Here is a 17,156-nt window from a genome sequence, read left to right on the forward strand (position 1 = left end):
AATGCGAGCGAGCGCAACTGCTGGCACTTGCTGGCAGTAACATCAGGAGAATGGCACAACGATTAAATGCGAGCGAGCGAAGCGAGCGAGCTAGAAAATTTTGACATTTTACAGTCCCAAAACTGCCGTTTGTAGCTATATTTTTTCGCTTTGGAAATTCAGGGGGGGGGGGGCGCACCGGGCGCAACTGCTGGCAATTACTGGCAGTAACATCAGGAGAATGGCATATAACGGTTAAATGCGAGCGAGCGAAGCGAGCGAGCTTGAAAATTTTGACATTTATACAGTCCAAAAACTGTCGTTTGTAGCTACGTGTATATATTTTTTTCGCTTTGGAGGGAGGGGGCGCCCGGTGCGCCCCTGGATCCGCCACTGGTAGTCAAGGGTGTCGGTTTATGTTCATGATTGGGGGAGGTATGACCAGTGAAGGGGCGTCGAAGTGACCAAGCGGGAGAAGGATGTCCAAAATCTGCACTTTATATAGAGCATCCCCTAATTTGTTTGTGATTGTGAGTGTGTGTGTTTCATATAGATGGAAAAGTTAGGAAATAGCCAAGGTCAAGTCTTATTATTGGCAATGCAAGGCATTTTGATATAGACTAGTATGACATTGTAAAGCAACACTGCAAAATCAATGATCAAGCTTTGATAGCAAATGTGTACAACCTATCAAACATCACATTGCGCAACATTGCAGCGACCTTTTTGCCATTCCGATGTTCTGAGTACACTGCGCACATCCTGCTTGTATTCACAATGCCAACCAGGAATCACGCTGAATCATAATCTTTTTAATTTGTCGTCCCCGGGTTTTTTGAACAATGTTTCATTATATGATATATACCTCTTTAATTATATGGTTAAAAGAAATCTTAGAAAAATATATTTTTTCTTGATCATCCTTTCATGTCGATTTCAAAAGCAGTTTACTAACCCTTGAATTACCATTTTGGTAGGTTTTTTTTCATTTTTTTCTTTTTTTTAACCAGCGGATTGGGGGGGGGGGGGGGGGGGGGGGGGCACGTGCCTCCCCCCATGCCCCCCCCCCGTAGTTACGCCACTGATTATGAATAAGTTTGTTAAGTGGCCACTCATTACGTGTATATAGTCCCTACCGTTATATATGTTGTACAGTATTCTATGAGATACTGCGGCACTTCCGACAATCAGTTTGGGCTGGTGGTTGTGCCTTTGCCCTGCAAGCATCATACTGGATCACATCTTCGAGTCACAGGATCGACTTTCACGCAATTTTTATCTTTAACCAGTCAGACATCCGACCGTGCAAATGATCGCCAATAAAGTTACCTTGTATGGTAGTTATGATAAGAATGCTGTCAGTTTTAACCTGAAATACGTTCACGTCAGATAGAAACTTGGCCGCGGAACGTTTTTCAATGTGTCTGTGTCTGTGTGTAGGGGGGGGGGGGGGTCAAGGTCAAGCCCCTCGCTTAATAGACGGGAAGAATCTAACTAGGGCGGAATCTTTTGTTCTTTCGTTTTGTTTTTTCGATTTCCCCTATTGTTGACGAGCCAAAAGTGTGTGTGTGTGTGTGTGGGGGGGGGGGGGGGGCGGCTGCACCCCCCCCCCCCCCCCCCCCGGTTCCGCGGTCCCTGCAATAAACTGAAGAGCTCAACTGCAGCTGCAGGACTGATAGGCTTACCGTGTACTATGGTTCCTACACCGCCGACCACACCCACTTGGCTAGAATATTATACCGTAGAGGGCAGCATTTCATTTCATGCTAGAGACGACATACAACCATAGACGTGTATTATTATTGCTTAATATACTCTGCTAGGGGCATATGACACATTTTTTTCATTTTTTTCCCTTTTTTTGTGTGATTCAGTCGCAAAATTCTGGTATTAAAAAAATGATCTGCTTTCCGTTCCTTTATTTTCTTTCCTTCTTGCCCCCTTAAAAACAAACAAAAACAAAACAAAACAAAAACAAACAAACAAACAAACTAAGTAACAACCAATAATAGTAATCCAAAATGCTCTCTTTTTAAAATCATTATTATTTGTAGGTCTACCCATGCTAAGATCTTTACTGGTGACATAAACAATATTCTAGTCCCTGAGGAAAAAAAAAAACACTCTTCCTCTTGTTTCTATGGAGGGGGGGGGGGTGCAGATTTTGAATCCTGGCAGGACATGTCAAATAGCGGAGAAAGAAAGTAAACAATATTTTTTATTTTATTATTTTTTTTTAGGAAGGGGAACGTGTTATGCAGAATGACGTTTGACCCCGCCTCCCCTCTCTTTTTTTCCTCTTCTTTTTCCTTTCCTTTTCTCTCTTTTTCCTCTTCCCAATCATTTTGATGTCAGTTGACATCGGTTCGTTTATTGTGTTTTATATTGATGTTTTGTGTATTTTTCTGAGGGTCCCATATCGTACAAGCTTTGCTTCTTAGTGGGACCCTCCACTTCCATCCTCATCCTTAGTTGACTTGTATTATACGCTTTATGTATTTAACAAAGATGTAATCACATCTACTTTTCACTTTCATAATTTTCTTATGTACCTTTTCAAGTTTTGTTCTGTATCACAAATATCCCGTGTATACGCAATGTACATAAAGTTCTTTGTTCATTTTGATGGAGGTGAAAATAAAGTTGAAAGTTGAAAGTATGAGTTGATGTTTCTTGTTCACTTTAGATTTATTTAATACCATCAATTCGGGATGATCCGTTTCATGAAACATTATGACAGTGAAGATAACTCGATTGTCACTTGTTCTATTTTTGATATTGACATGAACAGAAGAATTACCTCTTTTTATATTTACGTACACTTATTCGCGTGTGTTAGCCCCCATATGTATTCATTATGATAATATTTTACAAAATATGCATATATACATATATGATATATATTATATGTATACATATATCATGTATGTATCCAGTAGTACCTCACTTGTAACATAACAAGGAATACTCTAGAAATTACGAATAAAAGCAACCTATGTTTTCTTATCATTCTTGTTTTTAAGCAGCTGTAATCACAAATATCTCAACTTAACAAGAATGGATTTAGCTCGCTTTTGCGATAAGACCCTCTCTCTCTATATATATAGGCCCATATATAGAGTTATTATATATTAGCGTGTGTATGTGTGTGTGTGTGTGTGTGTGTGTGTGTGTGTGTATGGTTGTGTGTGTATCATTTTATATACAAAGACTTCTATAGTTCACTTACTCTTATCGCTTGCCTCGATAAACAGCGCAAAATTTCTGATACTCTTGCAGTGGTCCACATCCTGTACGCTCGCATATATATAGTGTATCTCAGATTAAAATTTCAGGTATTATAATCTTCATTGATCAATTATGGATACATTGAAAATGATTTTCCATTGGCTTTAATCGGTATTTAGAATGCAATACAATAACGCACACTAATTGCAATAAAAACGTAGACAGTAGTGCAGATGATTGCTGTAAAATTTTTGTTTAGGAACAAAATGTGGATTGACGACATTAACAATAATACCAAATATTGACAACAAGGCATGGAAGAAATATTTTATTCTCATTAAAAAAAAAATGATGCGTTGTGACAAAAACAAAATAAAAAACGAACGAGTATTATATGATGAATAATGTTTTCACTAAACATTCAAAAAATAATTAATTTCAAGTAAAACGTTTACAATTTAACGACCAGTGGAAATCAAGTGAGTGAGAAATAACGACACCGTTTGGTATGATGAGGACATAATATTGATAGGAGGACTTTTCGGACGAAAGCTGGACATAAGGTATCAAATTTAATATGATATTCAACATCATGAATTACACGTGTACTAATCTCGGGATACTAAGTCTTAGTGTTAGGAAGAATCAAGTGGGGAGTCAGGCGAATAGAGTTTATTATGTAATTTAGTGATGATACAACACACATGATTATGCTGAAATGAGGATAAAACTTATAATTTTAATTCATGAAATTCTTCCGTCGAGATGTTGTAGGGCAATTTGTCAATCAGCTGCAATGGAAAACATCTTGACGAAAGAATTTCATGAATTTGAATAATCAATTACGCAGTATATACCCGCTCCATGCTATAAGGATTCAAACCAACATTTGCTGTCGGGTCGAAGCTTAGTGGTTTCGTGGAGATGACGCCTGTCCGGAGATCAGGAGGTCGTAGGTTCGAATCCTGCTCAAATACGTACGCCCATGATTTTTTTATCATGGCTACTACTAAAACACTGATCAATTCATTGCTTATTTAGGCCTACGTCGATGTATGGCAATTTGTCAATCAGTTGCAATGAAAAACTTACTGTTTCATTAATAGAAGGACAAAGGGTAGAGGCAAGCTACCCAGGGTCGGAGTATGGTAATAACCAGGTTTAAAAACAGTTTAATGAATAACAGCTCATGAATTTATAATATACCAATAGTATCCTGATAATCAGTCATGTCTCGTATAAGAAAACTGATAATATGATGCTGGTCGATAAGTACAATGTACATTACAAGCACAATCGCGGTCATGCAGCAGTATATTGAATTGGGAACACTTAAACGAGCAGCGTATCCACAGCCAGACGGATTGTTTGGTGGAGGAGGTAACCGACAAAGGGCGCCAACATACAATTAGTTGGATAAAAATCAACTGTCTGCAAGCCGTGTGAATGCAAATGCCTGTTGACTGAATTTTACGTTAAACGAAGTGAAGTCATATTCAAGCAGTGCATGCATGCCTTGTAGTATAAGTCTGTATATCATATCTATGATCAATACGCTTATAACGGCATTAGTATCAAGACAACTAAAAATCCTCTTCTTATACAAATCTCGATTAACTCCTTGAGAGTTGGTTGTAAGTAAATGAAAATTTTCTGCACTATGATATCGTCTGTTGAGAATGAGAAGGGCATTAAGTTGCCCCAAACACTGTGGGTTTAGAGGCAACTTAACGCCCTTATCATTCTCAACCGACGATATACTCACGTGCAGCCCTGTTCATCAAACACTCTTAAAACATCCAAGTCAGAAATGACCCAGAACTGGGTCCGTTGGGGTCACACACCGTTCCGGGTCAGAAATGACAAGGAATGGGGTCAGATATGACCCATTCAGAGCCATGAATTGGGTCAGGGTGACCCCGAATGGGGTCTTCATGACCAAATTCCAAGTCATTTTTTACCCGGAACGGTGTGTGACCCCAACGGACCCAGTTCCGGGTCAGTTCTGACTCGGATTTTTTTAAGAGTGAAACCTGAAAACAAATGTTGTCCTAAAAGCCATTCCTGAAACTTGAAAAAATAAGATTAATAAAGTAAATATGTTTGTTATCAAGTTTTAAGTAAGACGTTAATTTGTGAATAATATAGAACGGGATTATCATACCAAGGAGATTTTATACATGGAGTTCCAACTGGCTGTATTATTCAAACAGTTGTCAGATTTCTATTGATGTACAAAAGAATTCCACAGGTGCACTTGTGCTTTTGATGATCGATGTTCGATGCCGCCGTCTTGCTGAGCAATCTGAAGATTCATTTTGGACGTTATCATAATGTTGGCCATATTTTGCTTATTTATTTATTCAATGAAGTGTATTTTTCTCTTAATGATAAAGCATGTAAAACGAAAGTCAATTCCGTCCAGAAATTTGCGCAAAAGTGTAAATCAGAGCTGTATCATGTGAAAATGTTTAAAACTGTACCATCTTGGAAAGCTGGTTTTATCACTTTTCAGCTTAATTTCCACAAATGAAACTAATATGGAATAATCTTCAAGTATATTCTTTATAGATAGATATATCAGATTAGTGCCCGGGTATGCCCAGTCGGGTAATTTTCATCTTTATTTCAGCATTTTTTTTTTTTGCTCAATTTCTATTCGCGCATCCTCGTGTCTGTACCACCTACCTTTTATAAGAAGGGATAGCGAAAAGTAATTACCATCACAAAGACATATCTCCCTTTGAAAGTAGATGAGACGTGAGTCAATCGTCTTCGTGTCTGGGCGGCAGATCCTGTTTGGCACATGCTTCAAATATTTCTTAGTGGCGGCATCAAACATGGGATCAAGAGGAATAACAATGTTGTTACTCCATCTCTATGAACCTCCTTGATTATACACACAGTTAGCAAAGGCCAATTTTCCCGCTCATTCATGCATGCACGAATAACAAAGAACATATACACTCTTACTCTTGATTTGCGTACACTGTTTGAAATACTATGCCTATATATATATATATATATATATATATATATATATATATATATATATATATATATAGGGAATAATACAGTGTATAACAGTGAGTTAACACACTGCACTGTACTACTTCTACAGCATGGCTGTGTCTCAATACAGAAATTGCCCAAGTTTTGCTTAGAGTTGTTTTGTTATGATATGAATATTCGTTTCAGTCAGATTCAAATCAGTTTCAGACCTGCATATTCAATGCTGAAATTGCAACGAATTAATATTTCCTTGGAAAGCTACAATTCCTATACAAGCTTGACAGCTTTTCGCGGGTATCCCTTCTTGTTTCTCTGTCATTTCTCTTTTGCATCTTAATATCAGCATAATGATTGTCAATATATAAATGCAATCAATTTTTACTGTATACGAGACATATTTGTGCATATTTTGTGTTACAACAACGTATTGTCCATTTCTTAAAAATATCAAAATAAACTGAAAATGAGACTGAAACTGAAACTGAAACTGAAACTTAAAATGAAACTGAATACTGTACGGCTGCTATAGGATCTGCAAGCCGATGGGAAACAAAAACTAGGATTTTACCATAAAGTCGCTGATTTAGAAAACAACAACAAATGAAAAGCAAACAAAATATTTCAGGTAGGCTGCATAGAGTAAACATGCTCAAAATATCCCTCTTTGCCTCTTTTTTGTTGTTGTTGGTGCACTGCATGTCGAAAAGTCGACGTAGGAAGCGTGTCACAGTTGAATTCACCCGACTATTATAGGTTTATAGCTCAAATCCTGTATCAAATCCTGTTTACAAGGACAGTAAACGCAGCTTGATTATACTGGTAGACACCTGTGTACCCGTTGCATTTAGGACCTGTACTGCCAAGGGTGACAGAGTGCTACTACCTTGTATATGTATACTTTGCTTTTCGACGCCTTCCGGTATCGGTTAAGATCGAGATTGCGCCATGGCTGCTCGGGAGCAGCCGCTGGGAGCAGAGGATAACTGGAACGAAAGCTGGTTGCACAGTGGTCTTTCCAACATCGATCAGTCTGTGTGGCTTGATGGTTTGGAAGGAGACAGTCCACCAGGTCAGGCGAGATCGTCGTCACCAAACAAGAAAAAGAAGGAGAAAGCACGAAAATCAATTGTTCAGGTATATCCTTGTAGAGCGCAATGAATAGATCTTCGCACATCTTATACTTTTTAATGATTACATGTCTTTTTTTTTGGTGTAGATTTTCATGGCGAAACTCGAAATATCTGTTCATAAAGGATTTGATGCGAGTTTCTTGCCATTATTCTGAATTTTGAAGTCGGATCTACTTTCACAGACTACTCTCTGAAAAATAGAGTGAAAATATTCACTCTTGAAGGAGTGAATACAATAAAGAGTGAATTTAGAGTGAAATTGGGGTGAATTTTGAGTGAAAATGTTCATTTTCACTCTTTTTAGAGTGATCTCAGGGATCACTGCGAAATCTTCGAGTGATCCCTGAGGTCATTCCAAAACAGAAAATTCACTTCAATTTCACTCTAAATTCACTCTTTATTATATTCACTCCTTCATGAGTGAATATTTTCACTCTATTTTTTTTTAGAGAGTATGGTACATGTACATTGTTCCTTTATTATTTTGGAAGTTTCGTAAAGTCACCTTTGACCTTGGGTAGCGAATTTGTCTTGCATCCTCAGAACTGGGTATACAATGATCAAGGAGGTTTTAGACCAGGCACGGAGAGTTAGTTAATGCTGATATACCATGAGGTTGCCCTGCTCTCCTCTCCACTCCCTTCACCTCCACGACTTTACTTCTGTTTTCATCAGTATCGTTGTCACTGCCCTCACCAAAAGGGCATTCGAATCAAACAAGTAAAAAAAAAAATCAATTAACGTCGTTGTCGAACGTTTGATGGTTCACCGGAGAAGAGAAACGCATTGTAGAAATTACACTGATTGTGCTCTGCAGAGATATTTGGAACAAAGCTGCTAATGTCAGGTTGCAACACAGAGAAAGCTGTATGTATCGCTGCGCAGAAGCCAGCAGTACATCAACATTACGAGTTTCGACCCGACATCTGTTCATTGTGTGAAGAGTTCTAAAATAGAAGATGAGATCAAAACCTGTTTCAAATTTCAACAGACAATTTCCTTTGTTTTAAGACGTTAATTACATATGATTGATTTGTTTCTTGTCGCAGTTTTGCTCTTGTTGCAATGTTAAAGGGATGGTATAGTTTTTTTGTTGAGATGGGGCTTCAGGTTTCCAACTTTTTATGAGATAACGAGAAAGTAATTCAAATTCAAATGTCAAATTCAAACTTTATTTTCACAGTCAAAAATGGCTTACGGCAGGTGTGCCGCAGGGAACACGGTTTGGTCCCGTTCTGTTTTTGGTCTTGATAAATGATGCCCTGACTTCTTCCGATCTGCAACACTGGAAGTATGTAGATGATATGAGTATAGCAGAAACAACTCTAAGAGGTGCACAGTGCACAATCCAAGGTTCACAGACGATCTCCACATATGGTGTATGGCTAACAATATGAAGTTAAATGTATTAAGTAAATGCAACGTGATGAGGATTGATTTTGGCCGAACTCAGCTGCCTTTGTGTACGATACAACTATAGGCATAGAAACTCTTCGTGAGGTTCAAGCAGTGAAGGTGAATAATATGCTTGCCCAGGCCAACAGAAGATTGTACATGCTCAGGTCACTCAAACAATTCAAACTTAGATGGAAAGACCTCCTCACAGTTTACGAGGGGTACGTTAGACCAGTGGTTGCGGTATGCCTGTCCAGTTTGGCATCCCGGCCTCACTACCAAACAACGAAACCAGCTAGAAAGGATTCAAAAAAGAGCCCTCAGAGTCGTGCTTGGACATTTATATGAGACAATGCCCTGCAAATAACCAATCTCCAACCCCTCTATGAAAGAAGAACGGATTTATGCAGTCAGTTCGCAAAATCATTGTTAAAATCACCCCATTTTCGAGAATGGCTGCCCGCTCCTAGACAAAACCCATACACTAGCTCCCTGAGGAGAGCCGTCCCATTCACTGGTGTCAGATGCAGAACGAATAGGTACAAGAAAAGCCCCATACCATTCCTAGTGGACCTAATGAACAAATGGTAATGTACAGGTATGTGCATTGATGCACATTGTATGCTGAGTTTTATAGTTGCAGTTTCTTGTGTATATATTATTTACATGTCATTTTGTTTTTTTATATTTGAAATTAGTAACGTTTTGTGATTTTACTACACAACTCATGTCAGGTTTACTCCCGTCTGATGGTATAGCGCATGATTTTCATGAAGCACAATGCGTTTACACACTTGTATTAGATATCATACTTTTTTGGGGGGTGGGGGCTTGTGTCATTGGGCCAGAGTCTAAAGGTTAACGGTTAAGAGAATAGGAAGGAAGCAAGTTATGTTTCTGAAATTTTCAGTACACGCATGTATGGTGTAAAGATTTGGTGAAAGGTCAAGACTCAACTATTTAATGTTGGAATCATTATCATCATTACTGTTGTTGCATAATAATGTTCAGACTCGCTTAGTGTATTTATTTTTGTATATATTTTGCCAATCAAAGAACTGGTACCAAGATTGAATAATTTGAAGTATTTATATGCAGAAGTTTATATAGAAATATGTTTGTTAGTATTTGTCCTTCAACTGAAGTGCAATATAATATATGTGCTTACATCTGTATGTCCATTTTGTTTGAATTGTCTGTTTTTATATTTTTCCAGACGCATACAGCTTCTTTCCCTTTCTTTCCTCCCTTTCCCCCTCTACTCACTCCTCTTCTCCTTTATCCTTACATTCCTCCTGCTCTCTCTTTGTGCCTCCCTTTTCTTCTCCCCTAGCCTTTGTTTTCTTTGTTCTCCTGTCTCCCCCTCACTCTGTTCCTGTCTCAGCCTCACACTACATGTAGGATCTTCTATCTCTCAACATTCCTCATTCCACGCCTCCTCCCTTATCCTTCTATACCCTTTTTATTAGCTTAAAGGGTTGTGATACGTCACTAATGGAGGATATAAGATACATGTATGTAAAACGGGTTTTTTTTTTTCACTCAACTCTGTTTTTGTTCCAATATACAAGTAATTTATATACTGAATGTACTTCCACTACTGATGTACCGATGATTTGTTTTGTTGTTGTCGTAATGGTTGTATTTTGTTCGTGTGTTGTATACAAATGTATGTAAGTTACTTTGTCTCACTGTATTTTTATCGATGTAAATCAGACACAATTCAGCCGTTCGGCTGCGAAGTTTGATCAATAAACCATTCCATACCATACCATACATAGTTCTTTCTTCAACAGAATGTACAAGAAACAATATCATAAATTTGACATGCGAATCGTTGTAAATATATATAACCAGACAGGATTATAAACAACATGTTCTTGTCTACATGATCAGTACAATAAAGATACATACACTCTATATACACCCTGAGGAGAAAAAAAAAGTGGAGGTACCCTCTCAAAAGACTAAGCTTGTAACATGTGGATACCTCTGAGGGAAACTACAGTAGTTACGAAATATAAAAGAGAATGTATAATTCTTTGAGGTATTTTAAGTTAATTTGATGAAAATTTGTTTTAAAATGGCTGAGATAATCAATACTTAATCAATACTTTACCATCCTTTTAAGTTTATTATAAGCTATTGATATACAAAATGTATGGAGAACTTTGCCATCTGGAAATGGCTTCAGTAAAATTTGTGACGTGAATAGGGCCCACAGGTTTAGACGGGGAATAATGTGAGAATTGCAAAGGTAAAGTAAAGATTTACTTTACTTATATTTACCTATATGCAGGTATTAGAATCTATCTACCGGTCGTCACATCAGCCTTTCGTTGGTTTATTTTCATTTATCGATAATTAATTTATCTACCCTTCCATTTTATATAATCATTATTATTTATACCTTTTTCTGTCTCTCTGCATATCTCTATCCTGTCACATTTCAAGCTTTCTTGGTTTTTTTTTCTAATCCAGTACTGTGTCTGCATCTCTCTAATCTGTCTTACCATCTACTTTCGGGCTATTTACTTCTCCATAAAAGCATCTGGTTTTATTTAAGTGTACATTTTTTATCAAATCTTTTTTGTTTCTCTATATATCAGTCCTTTCATGGTTTGTGTTCACACGCTCATTTTATTCATATTCTATCTATGCATCATATTATGCAATATGAAAGGAGCCAGACAATGAACATAGAAAACGTGTAGGAATGCGGTCATTTGGTGGGCGTATATAGGGTTTCAATACCGTGCATTATCATGACTTAGACCTACATTTCATTGTGTTTCGAAGTGAAGGTTATATGGAGGTAATATGACAATACCTTATATCCGGACACCATAATTATTGTGAAGCTCGGTCACCCATCCGTAACTAGGATTTCCAAAAAGTGGCCTCAATGAAATTCAAAATGCGCGTCCACGCGGAAAAACGGGGGAAAATTAAATGCCTGCACTCCCGCCGGGTGAACGCGCATGTGTGCATGACATTCATTTGCATGCAACATCGGAGAGGACTACTTGCAGTAACGCTATGCTGGATATCATTTGTATGTATTGCTGCACAAAGTTCATTCGCTAAAAGAGAAGTGAAACTCAAATTAATGTACAATGTGTATTGCGTGAATGCAGAAATATTGGTAGAACAGATCAGAAACTTGGATGATCCGTTAAGTAAAGTTATAAATTCTTCTAGTTTCAATGTTATCGCTAGATGAAAAATACTCTAAAATTTCATGACGACATCGCAGGGTAATGATCGATAGAAAAATGTGAAGAGAATTCCACATTTTTATTTTTATTCTAATGAAAGGTAGGACCTAGCCATTCCCTGGCTGCATTTACTCGACGGAAAGTATCCCCCCCCCCCAAAAAAAAGAAGAAAAAATAATAATAATAATAAAATGAAATAAAAAATACAATCGTATTTTCCGCATTTATAACTTAATCAAACAATCTAAAGTTATTTCAGAATATAACTCTCGGGATGAAAATGTTGCTTTTTACCTAAATACAATCTTGCAGAAAACTTCATTTAATTTGGTTCAGTCATCACGGGGAAATGCTGATCTTTGTATCAGGCAATTTATGGATCCGTTTCTTCCAAGTTTGACACTCGAATGCTTTTGGCATACATGGTATGTGAATGAAAATGTTTTACTCACAACTAGCAGAGCAACCAGGGAGATGTAGAGAAGGAGAAAGAAGAGAGAACCACTCTTTAAACCCATGCTCCTTGCGCCCACGGAGCATTATACAACGTAGTTTCACGGGGTTTTCTGTTTTTTGTTGTTGTTCATTTCCATCTGAGAAGATGGCTGGATAGCCCATATTCAGCTCCGTTAAGCTGGTCTTCCATAGAGTCCAGTTGGATGTGAGGTGGGACCACTTCACCGTGTTAAACACCCTGCTCGTTGAGATGAATGAATGAAGAGGGATCTTTTACTTGCATGAGGTGTTGCTCTCTCATACACGGGAATTTCCATTTTATGTCCTATCCGAGGGACAGACTGTTTTGCCTCTTGCTAGAGGGGGCGGTATGCTTACACACAACAATGGTCAGTCCAGACTCGGGTTCGAACCCGGGCCCTTAGGATCGTGAGGCAGGCGCGCTACCGACTGAGCCAACTCACCGCCCTGTAGGTAACAAGTTATAGTTTCATACCCTTAAATAGCATTTTACATTGTTAAATTATTTTTAAAGTTATCAGGGCGACAACTTCAAATATATTTTTCCTCTTTTTTTATTTGGGGGTGGGGTGGGGAAGGGGGAGGGGGAAGGGGTTGGGTAGTGTATAGGGTTTGATTCTTGCACTCTTAGAATTCTTTCAAGCAACTCTGGTGTAACCCTCCGAATAAATGCTACCATCATTGCCCTGTTCACAGCTCGCCAGTGCTGGACAACTGGTCAAACTCAAGGCCCAACTCGATGAACTCGACAAAGATGACGTCAACAGAAAGATCAATGAACACGACGGGGAAAACTACAGCGCCCTCCATTATGCAGCCGAGAGTGATAATGTGGAGATGGTCAGGCTTCTGGTCAACCGGGGAGGAGGTAATTATGCCCCATTTTCCTATGCAATTTAGTTTTACTCCAAGTCCACATTGCGTTTAATGTTAAGAACATAGGAAGATAAGTTGAAAAAAAACACACACCAAAAAACAACAAGAAGTCCCAAAACTAAAGCTTTGTCGTTTGGTGCTGTATCCTTTTGTTGCTGTCAATATCATTTAGTATACAGTAACATATTATATTATTTTCTTCACATTGAGACATTGTTTTTTTTTTCAATTTCGGTTAAAGAATTAAAAAGCCTCTTAAAGCCCCGGTGGCGTGGGGGAACATTTGTGGTCCGACTGAATTCGCTGTCCACTGTAGGGGCACTCTAAAATCACGAATAGCGCTCGTCAGCCATGTGTGAGCGAATATGTGCCTCCGGTTCATCGGTAAGGGTCGACTCTAGTCGGGATTCTTGGACTGTTTGTCGACTAACATTGAGATCAGTGATAAAGCTGTACACAACTCCTTGCAAGGATTCTCGAATATATGCCTTCCCACTTAATGGTGTCCAACCCTAACGGGTCTTTGATTGTATTGCTCGTTTATCATTGATTCTTCGGTTAGCTACACATTTTAGAAGATTGAAGTTCCCGTGCTTCATTGCCAATTTTTATTATATTTAAAACTACTTTACGCGTCTTCAATGAATAATAACCAGTTTCATCTAATTTTTGTCAATGTATGTATTGATGGTGAACCAACTGAAGATTTCCATAGGATTGCGACAGAGTTCCATTATTTTCAGTAATGTTAGCAAATTATATTTTATAGTAATAATGCCAAGACTGATAAAACTCAGCAACGACAAAGGTGTTTGAATTATGTCAACCGTACACAATCTTCCTTTTCATTTGATGAAATAAGTACAGATTTTGTTCAAAGACAAATAAATACGGAAGCTGGTCTGTACAAAATCTGTTCGTTTGTGTGAACTTCATCCTAAACTTTTGAAAAATAATCGCTCATCTGATAGCCTCACCCTTAGCGCATATTTTTGATCAATCATTAGAAAACGGGATTGTTCCCCCGCTCATCTAAGCTTGCTAAAGTTTGAGAGTGATACACGCAATTATCGTCCTATCTCACTGTTATCCACTGTAGCAAAAATTTTCGAAAAAGCGGTCCACTGGCAACTCCTTAGTTACTTGGATGAAGGCGAGCTGTTGACGGAACGCCAATCGGGTTTTAGACCCATTCACTCAACCACAACGTGTTTAACAGAAATTCGTGATCTTTTTGTCTAATAACCTTGACAAAGGCAATGTGGTTGGGGCAGTCTTTTAAGACTGAAATTAGGCCTTCGGTGTCATACCCCATGACCTGCTTTTGCTGAACTTATCCTACTTCGACAAAACTGAACTAAAGTGGTTTTAATCTTTCGTAATAGAGAGAGAGAGAGAGAGAGAGAGAGAGAGAGAGAGAGAGAGAGAGATATGCGTTTCTTTTAAAGGCAAGAGATCCGAATTTCTCCCCATCCAAACAAAGTCCCACAGGGTTCAATACTAGGGCCGTTGCTCTTTTGTATGTTCATCAATGATGTTCCTAACTTAAACTTTAGTCCTTGGACTAAAGTATCTCTTTAAGCAGACGACATGGCCATATTTCACCCAGGATGCGACGCTTACAAAATACAGGAACAAATCCAAGCAGACACTCTACTCATCAGTAAATGGGTTTTCAGATAATGGTGGGATTGTTAATTTAGAAAAACACGAAAGTCATGTTATTCAGACCTCGCCGAGGAAAACAGAGACATTCTTTTCATTTTATTTTTTTAAATGAATGACAGGCCTTTAGAAACTGTCACGAGACTCAAACACATTGGGGGTAATCTTTGAACAAACTCTTGACTGGTCTCCCCATGTCGATGAAGTAGTCATGAAAATTTCTCGTTCTATTGTGTGTATACGAAGAATCAAATCGTGTTTGACACGTAAAATCATGAATCAGTTGTATTATTTTTTCTTTTACACTTCCATATGTTGATACTGTTGTGCCGTATTGGGGTCACTACCAAAGACAAATTAAACAGATTGCAGCGTTGTCAAAATACGTATGCTCGCGTGTATTGAATGGGGGTTATTAAATGTCAGCGCAAACTCTTACTCATGCATTCAAATGGCAGTTGATTGAGCAAAGAATTCAATACCATTTACCTGTGTCCTGGTGTACAAAAGGTTACACAATTTAGCCCAACCGCATATATACATCGTCAAACTTGTGACCAAACGCCCTACTACTTATGCCACTCGATATGTTCTTTCTTGTCAATTATATATACCCAAACCTACAACTGAATATAAGAAATGCACCCTCTCATCATAATGCTGCAAGCAAACCATTTAATGAATTACCCAATTTTTATTCACACAGCCTCCTCATTGCAAACATTTAAAGAACCGTGTACGCCAACATCAATCTCTCATATATGAACCCTTTATTCAGGTATATGTTTTCTCCGCTCGTTTAGATATGTTCTTTCTTATGTGTTTTATGCTCTTGCGAACCGATTGTTCTTTCGCTGTGCCATATCTATGTTCGTTTTGTTCTTGTATTTCATTATGTGCATATGTAATGTAATGTTTATCAACGCAGGGCTCCCTTGTAAAGCAGACCTTTGTGTCACTGAATTGGACTATCCTGCTCAATAAACAAATGAATAAATAAAAATGAAGATGATAATAAACGTTTTGGTTAAGAGGTGCCAATTTTGCAATCACAACTCAAGCTGGTAACATTTGCAGCCCCAAGATTCAATGGGTAAAAAAAGAGAAAATATCTCCCCATGCTCAAGCTGATTCACATAAATAGAGGAATATCATTTAAAGACAATTGCAGACGTTTCATTAGAGATTCGCATAAAGCAAAAATAGTTATATGGCAGAATGTTAATGTTTTACATGTACTTGTTTTCACGATCAGTAATCACTATCGTCATCAGCCACCGCCCTTTATGAAAATTAGGTGAAGTGATGATACTCACACGTCACAGGTTTGCCAGTAAGACATTATATTTCATGTAATTTCGTGAATGAAAAGCTGGGATAGTCGTGAGACAATAACATTCTGTTCTTATAAATTATGCACTGACTCCAACAGTATCCACTCTGTGAAACGAGATTTCCTCCTCCGACAATATTACTCCAGGCTTATTTTCTCCAAGGACTATAGGATTAGCATAAGGGTTGGGATAGGGATTTAGGTTTAGTTATGATGTTTTTAGGTTTAGTTATGGTGTGAAGATTTTGATAAAGGCATGTTTGTGGATAGAATTTATGTTAGGCTCGGCGTGCAGATATTTCACAGGAGCAAATATTGTCGCAGAAGCAAATGTCATGGAATCTAATATTCTTGTCCCCATGGTCACCCTGTTTGACTGTCAATTTCTTGTTATAATGATCTGGTGATGTGAAGATGCGAATGACATTGGCAAAGCTTCTAGAAGACCTCTTCACTTCGCCGCAGCAGCCAGGAAGGGAAGAGACCAGACCAAGGTAACTTTGATGCAGGGATTACCAAGACCGACCACATTTTTTTATATTTTGCTTTGTTTGTTTGTTTGTTTGTTTGTTTGTTTGGTTTATTCAGAAAAATGAAACAAAACAACAACAAAAAAAAACAATAGAAAAAGAAACGGAAAAGAAAAGGAAAAAAGAAAAAGAAAAGGAGAAATGAAAACGAATAATAAAAGAAAAGAAGTCCCCTTCCCCACTCACCCTCCCCCCCAAAAAAAGCAGAAAAAAGCAACGAAGAAATGGATGTAAACGAAAAGAGAAGCGAAAAGAAAGAGAAACGGAAAAGAAACCCAAGAAACGAAGGATTTCGTTTTTTGAGGGGTTGGGT

At 38.1% G+C, this 17,156-nt stretch overlaps 1 protein-coding gene across 1 annotated transcript in view; it reads left to right on the plus strand.

Moving 5' to 3' along the window:
- The first annotated feature begins 7,164 nt into the window (after positions 1-7,164).
- Positions 7,165-17,156, plus strand: part of LOC139719729 (transient receptor potential cation channel subfamily A member 1-like) — a 53,626-nt gene continuing 43,634 nt past the window's right edge. The window contains exons 1-3 of the mRNA XM_071631121.1: positions 7,165-7,353; positions 13,136-13,307; positions 16,728-16,807. Of these exons, the coding sequence (XP_071487222.1) occupies positions 7,165-7,353; positions 13,136-13,307; positions 16,728-16,807 (441 nt within the window). The remainder of the gene's footprint in view (positions 7,354-13,135; positions 13,308-16,727; positions 16,808-17,156) is intronic.

The sequence above is a fragment of the Diadema antillarum genome, unplaced genomic scaffold (assembly GCF_040938485.1).
Source record: "Diadema antillarum isolate AM-2024a unplaced genomic scaffold, OU_Dant_1.0 scf00000114, whole genome shotgun sequence".
NCBI lineage: Eukaryota > Metazoa > Echinodermata > Echinoidea > Diadematoida > Diadematidae > Diadema > Diadema antillarum.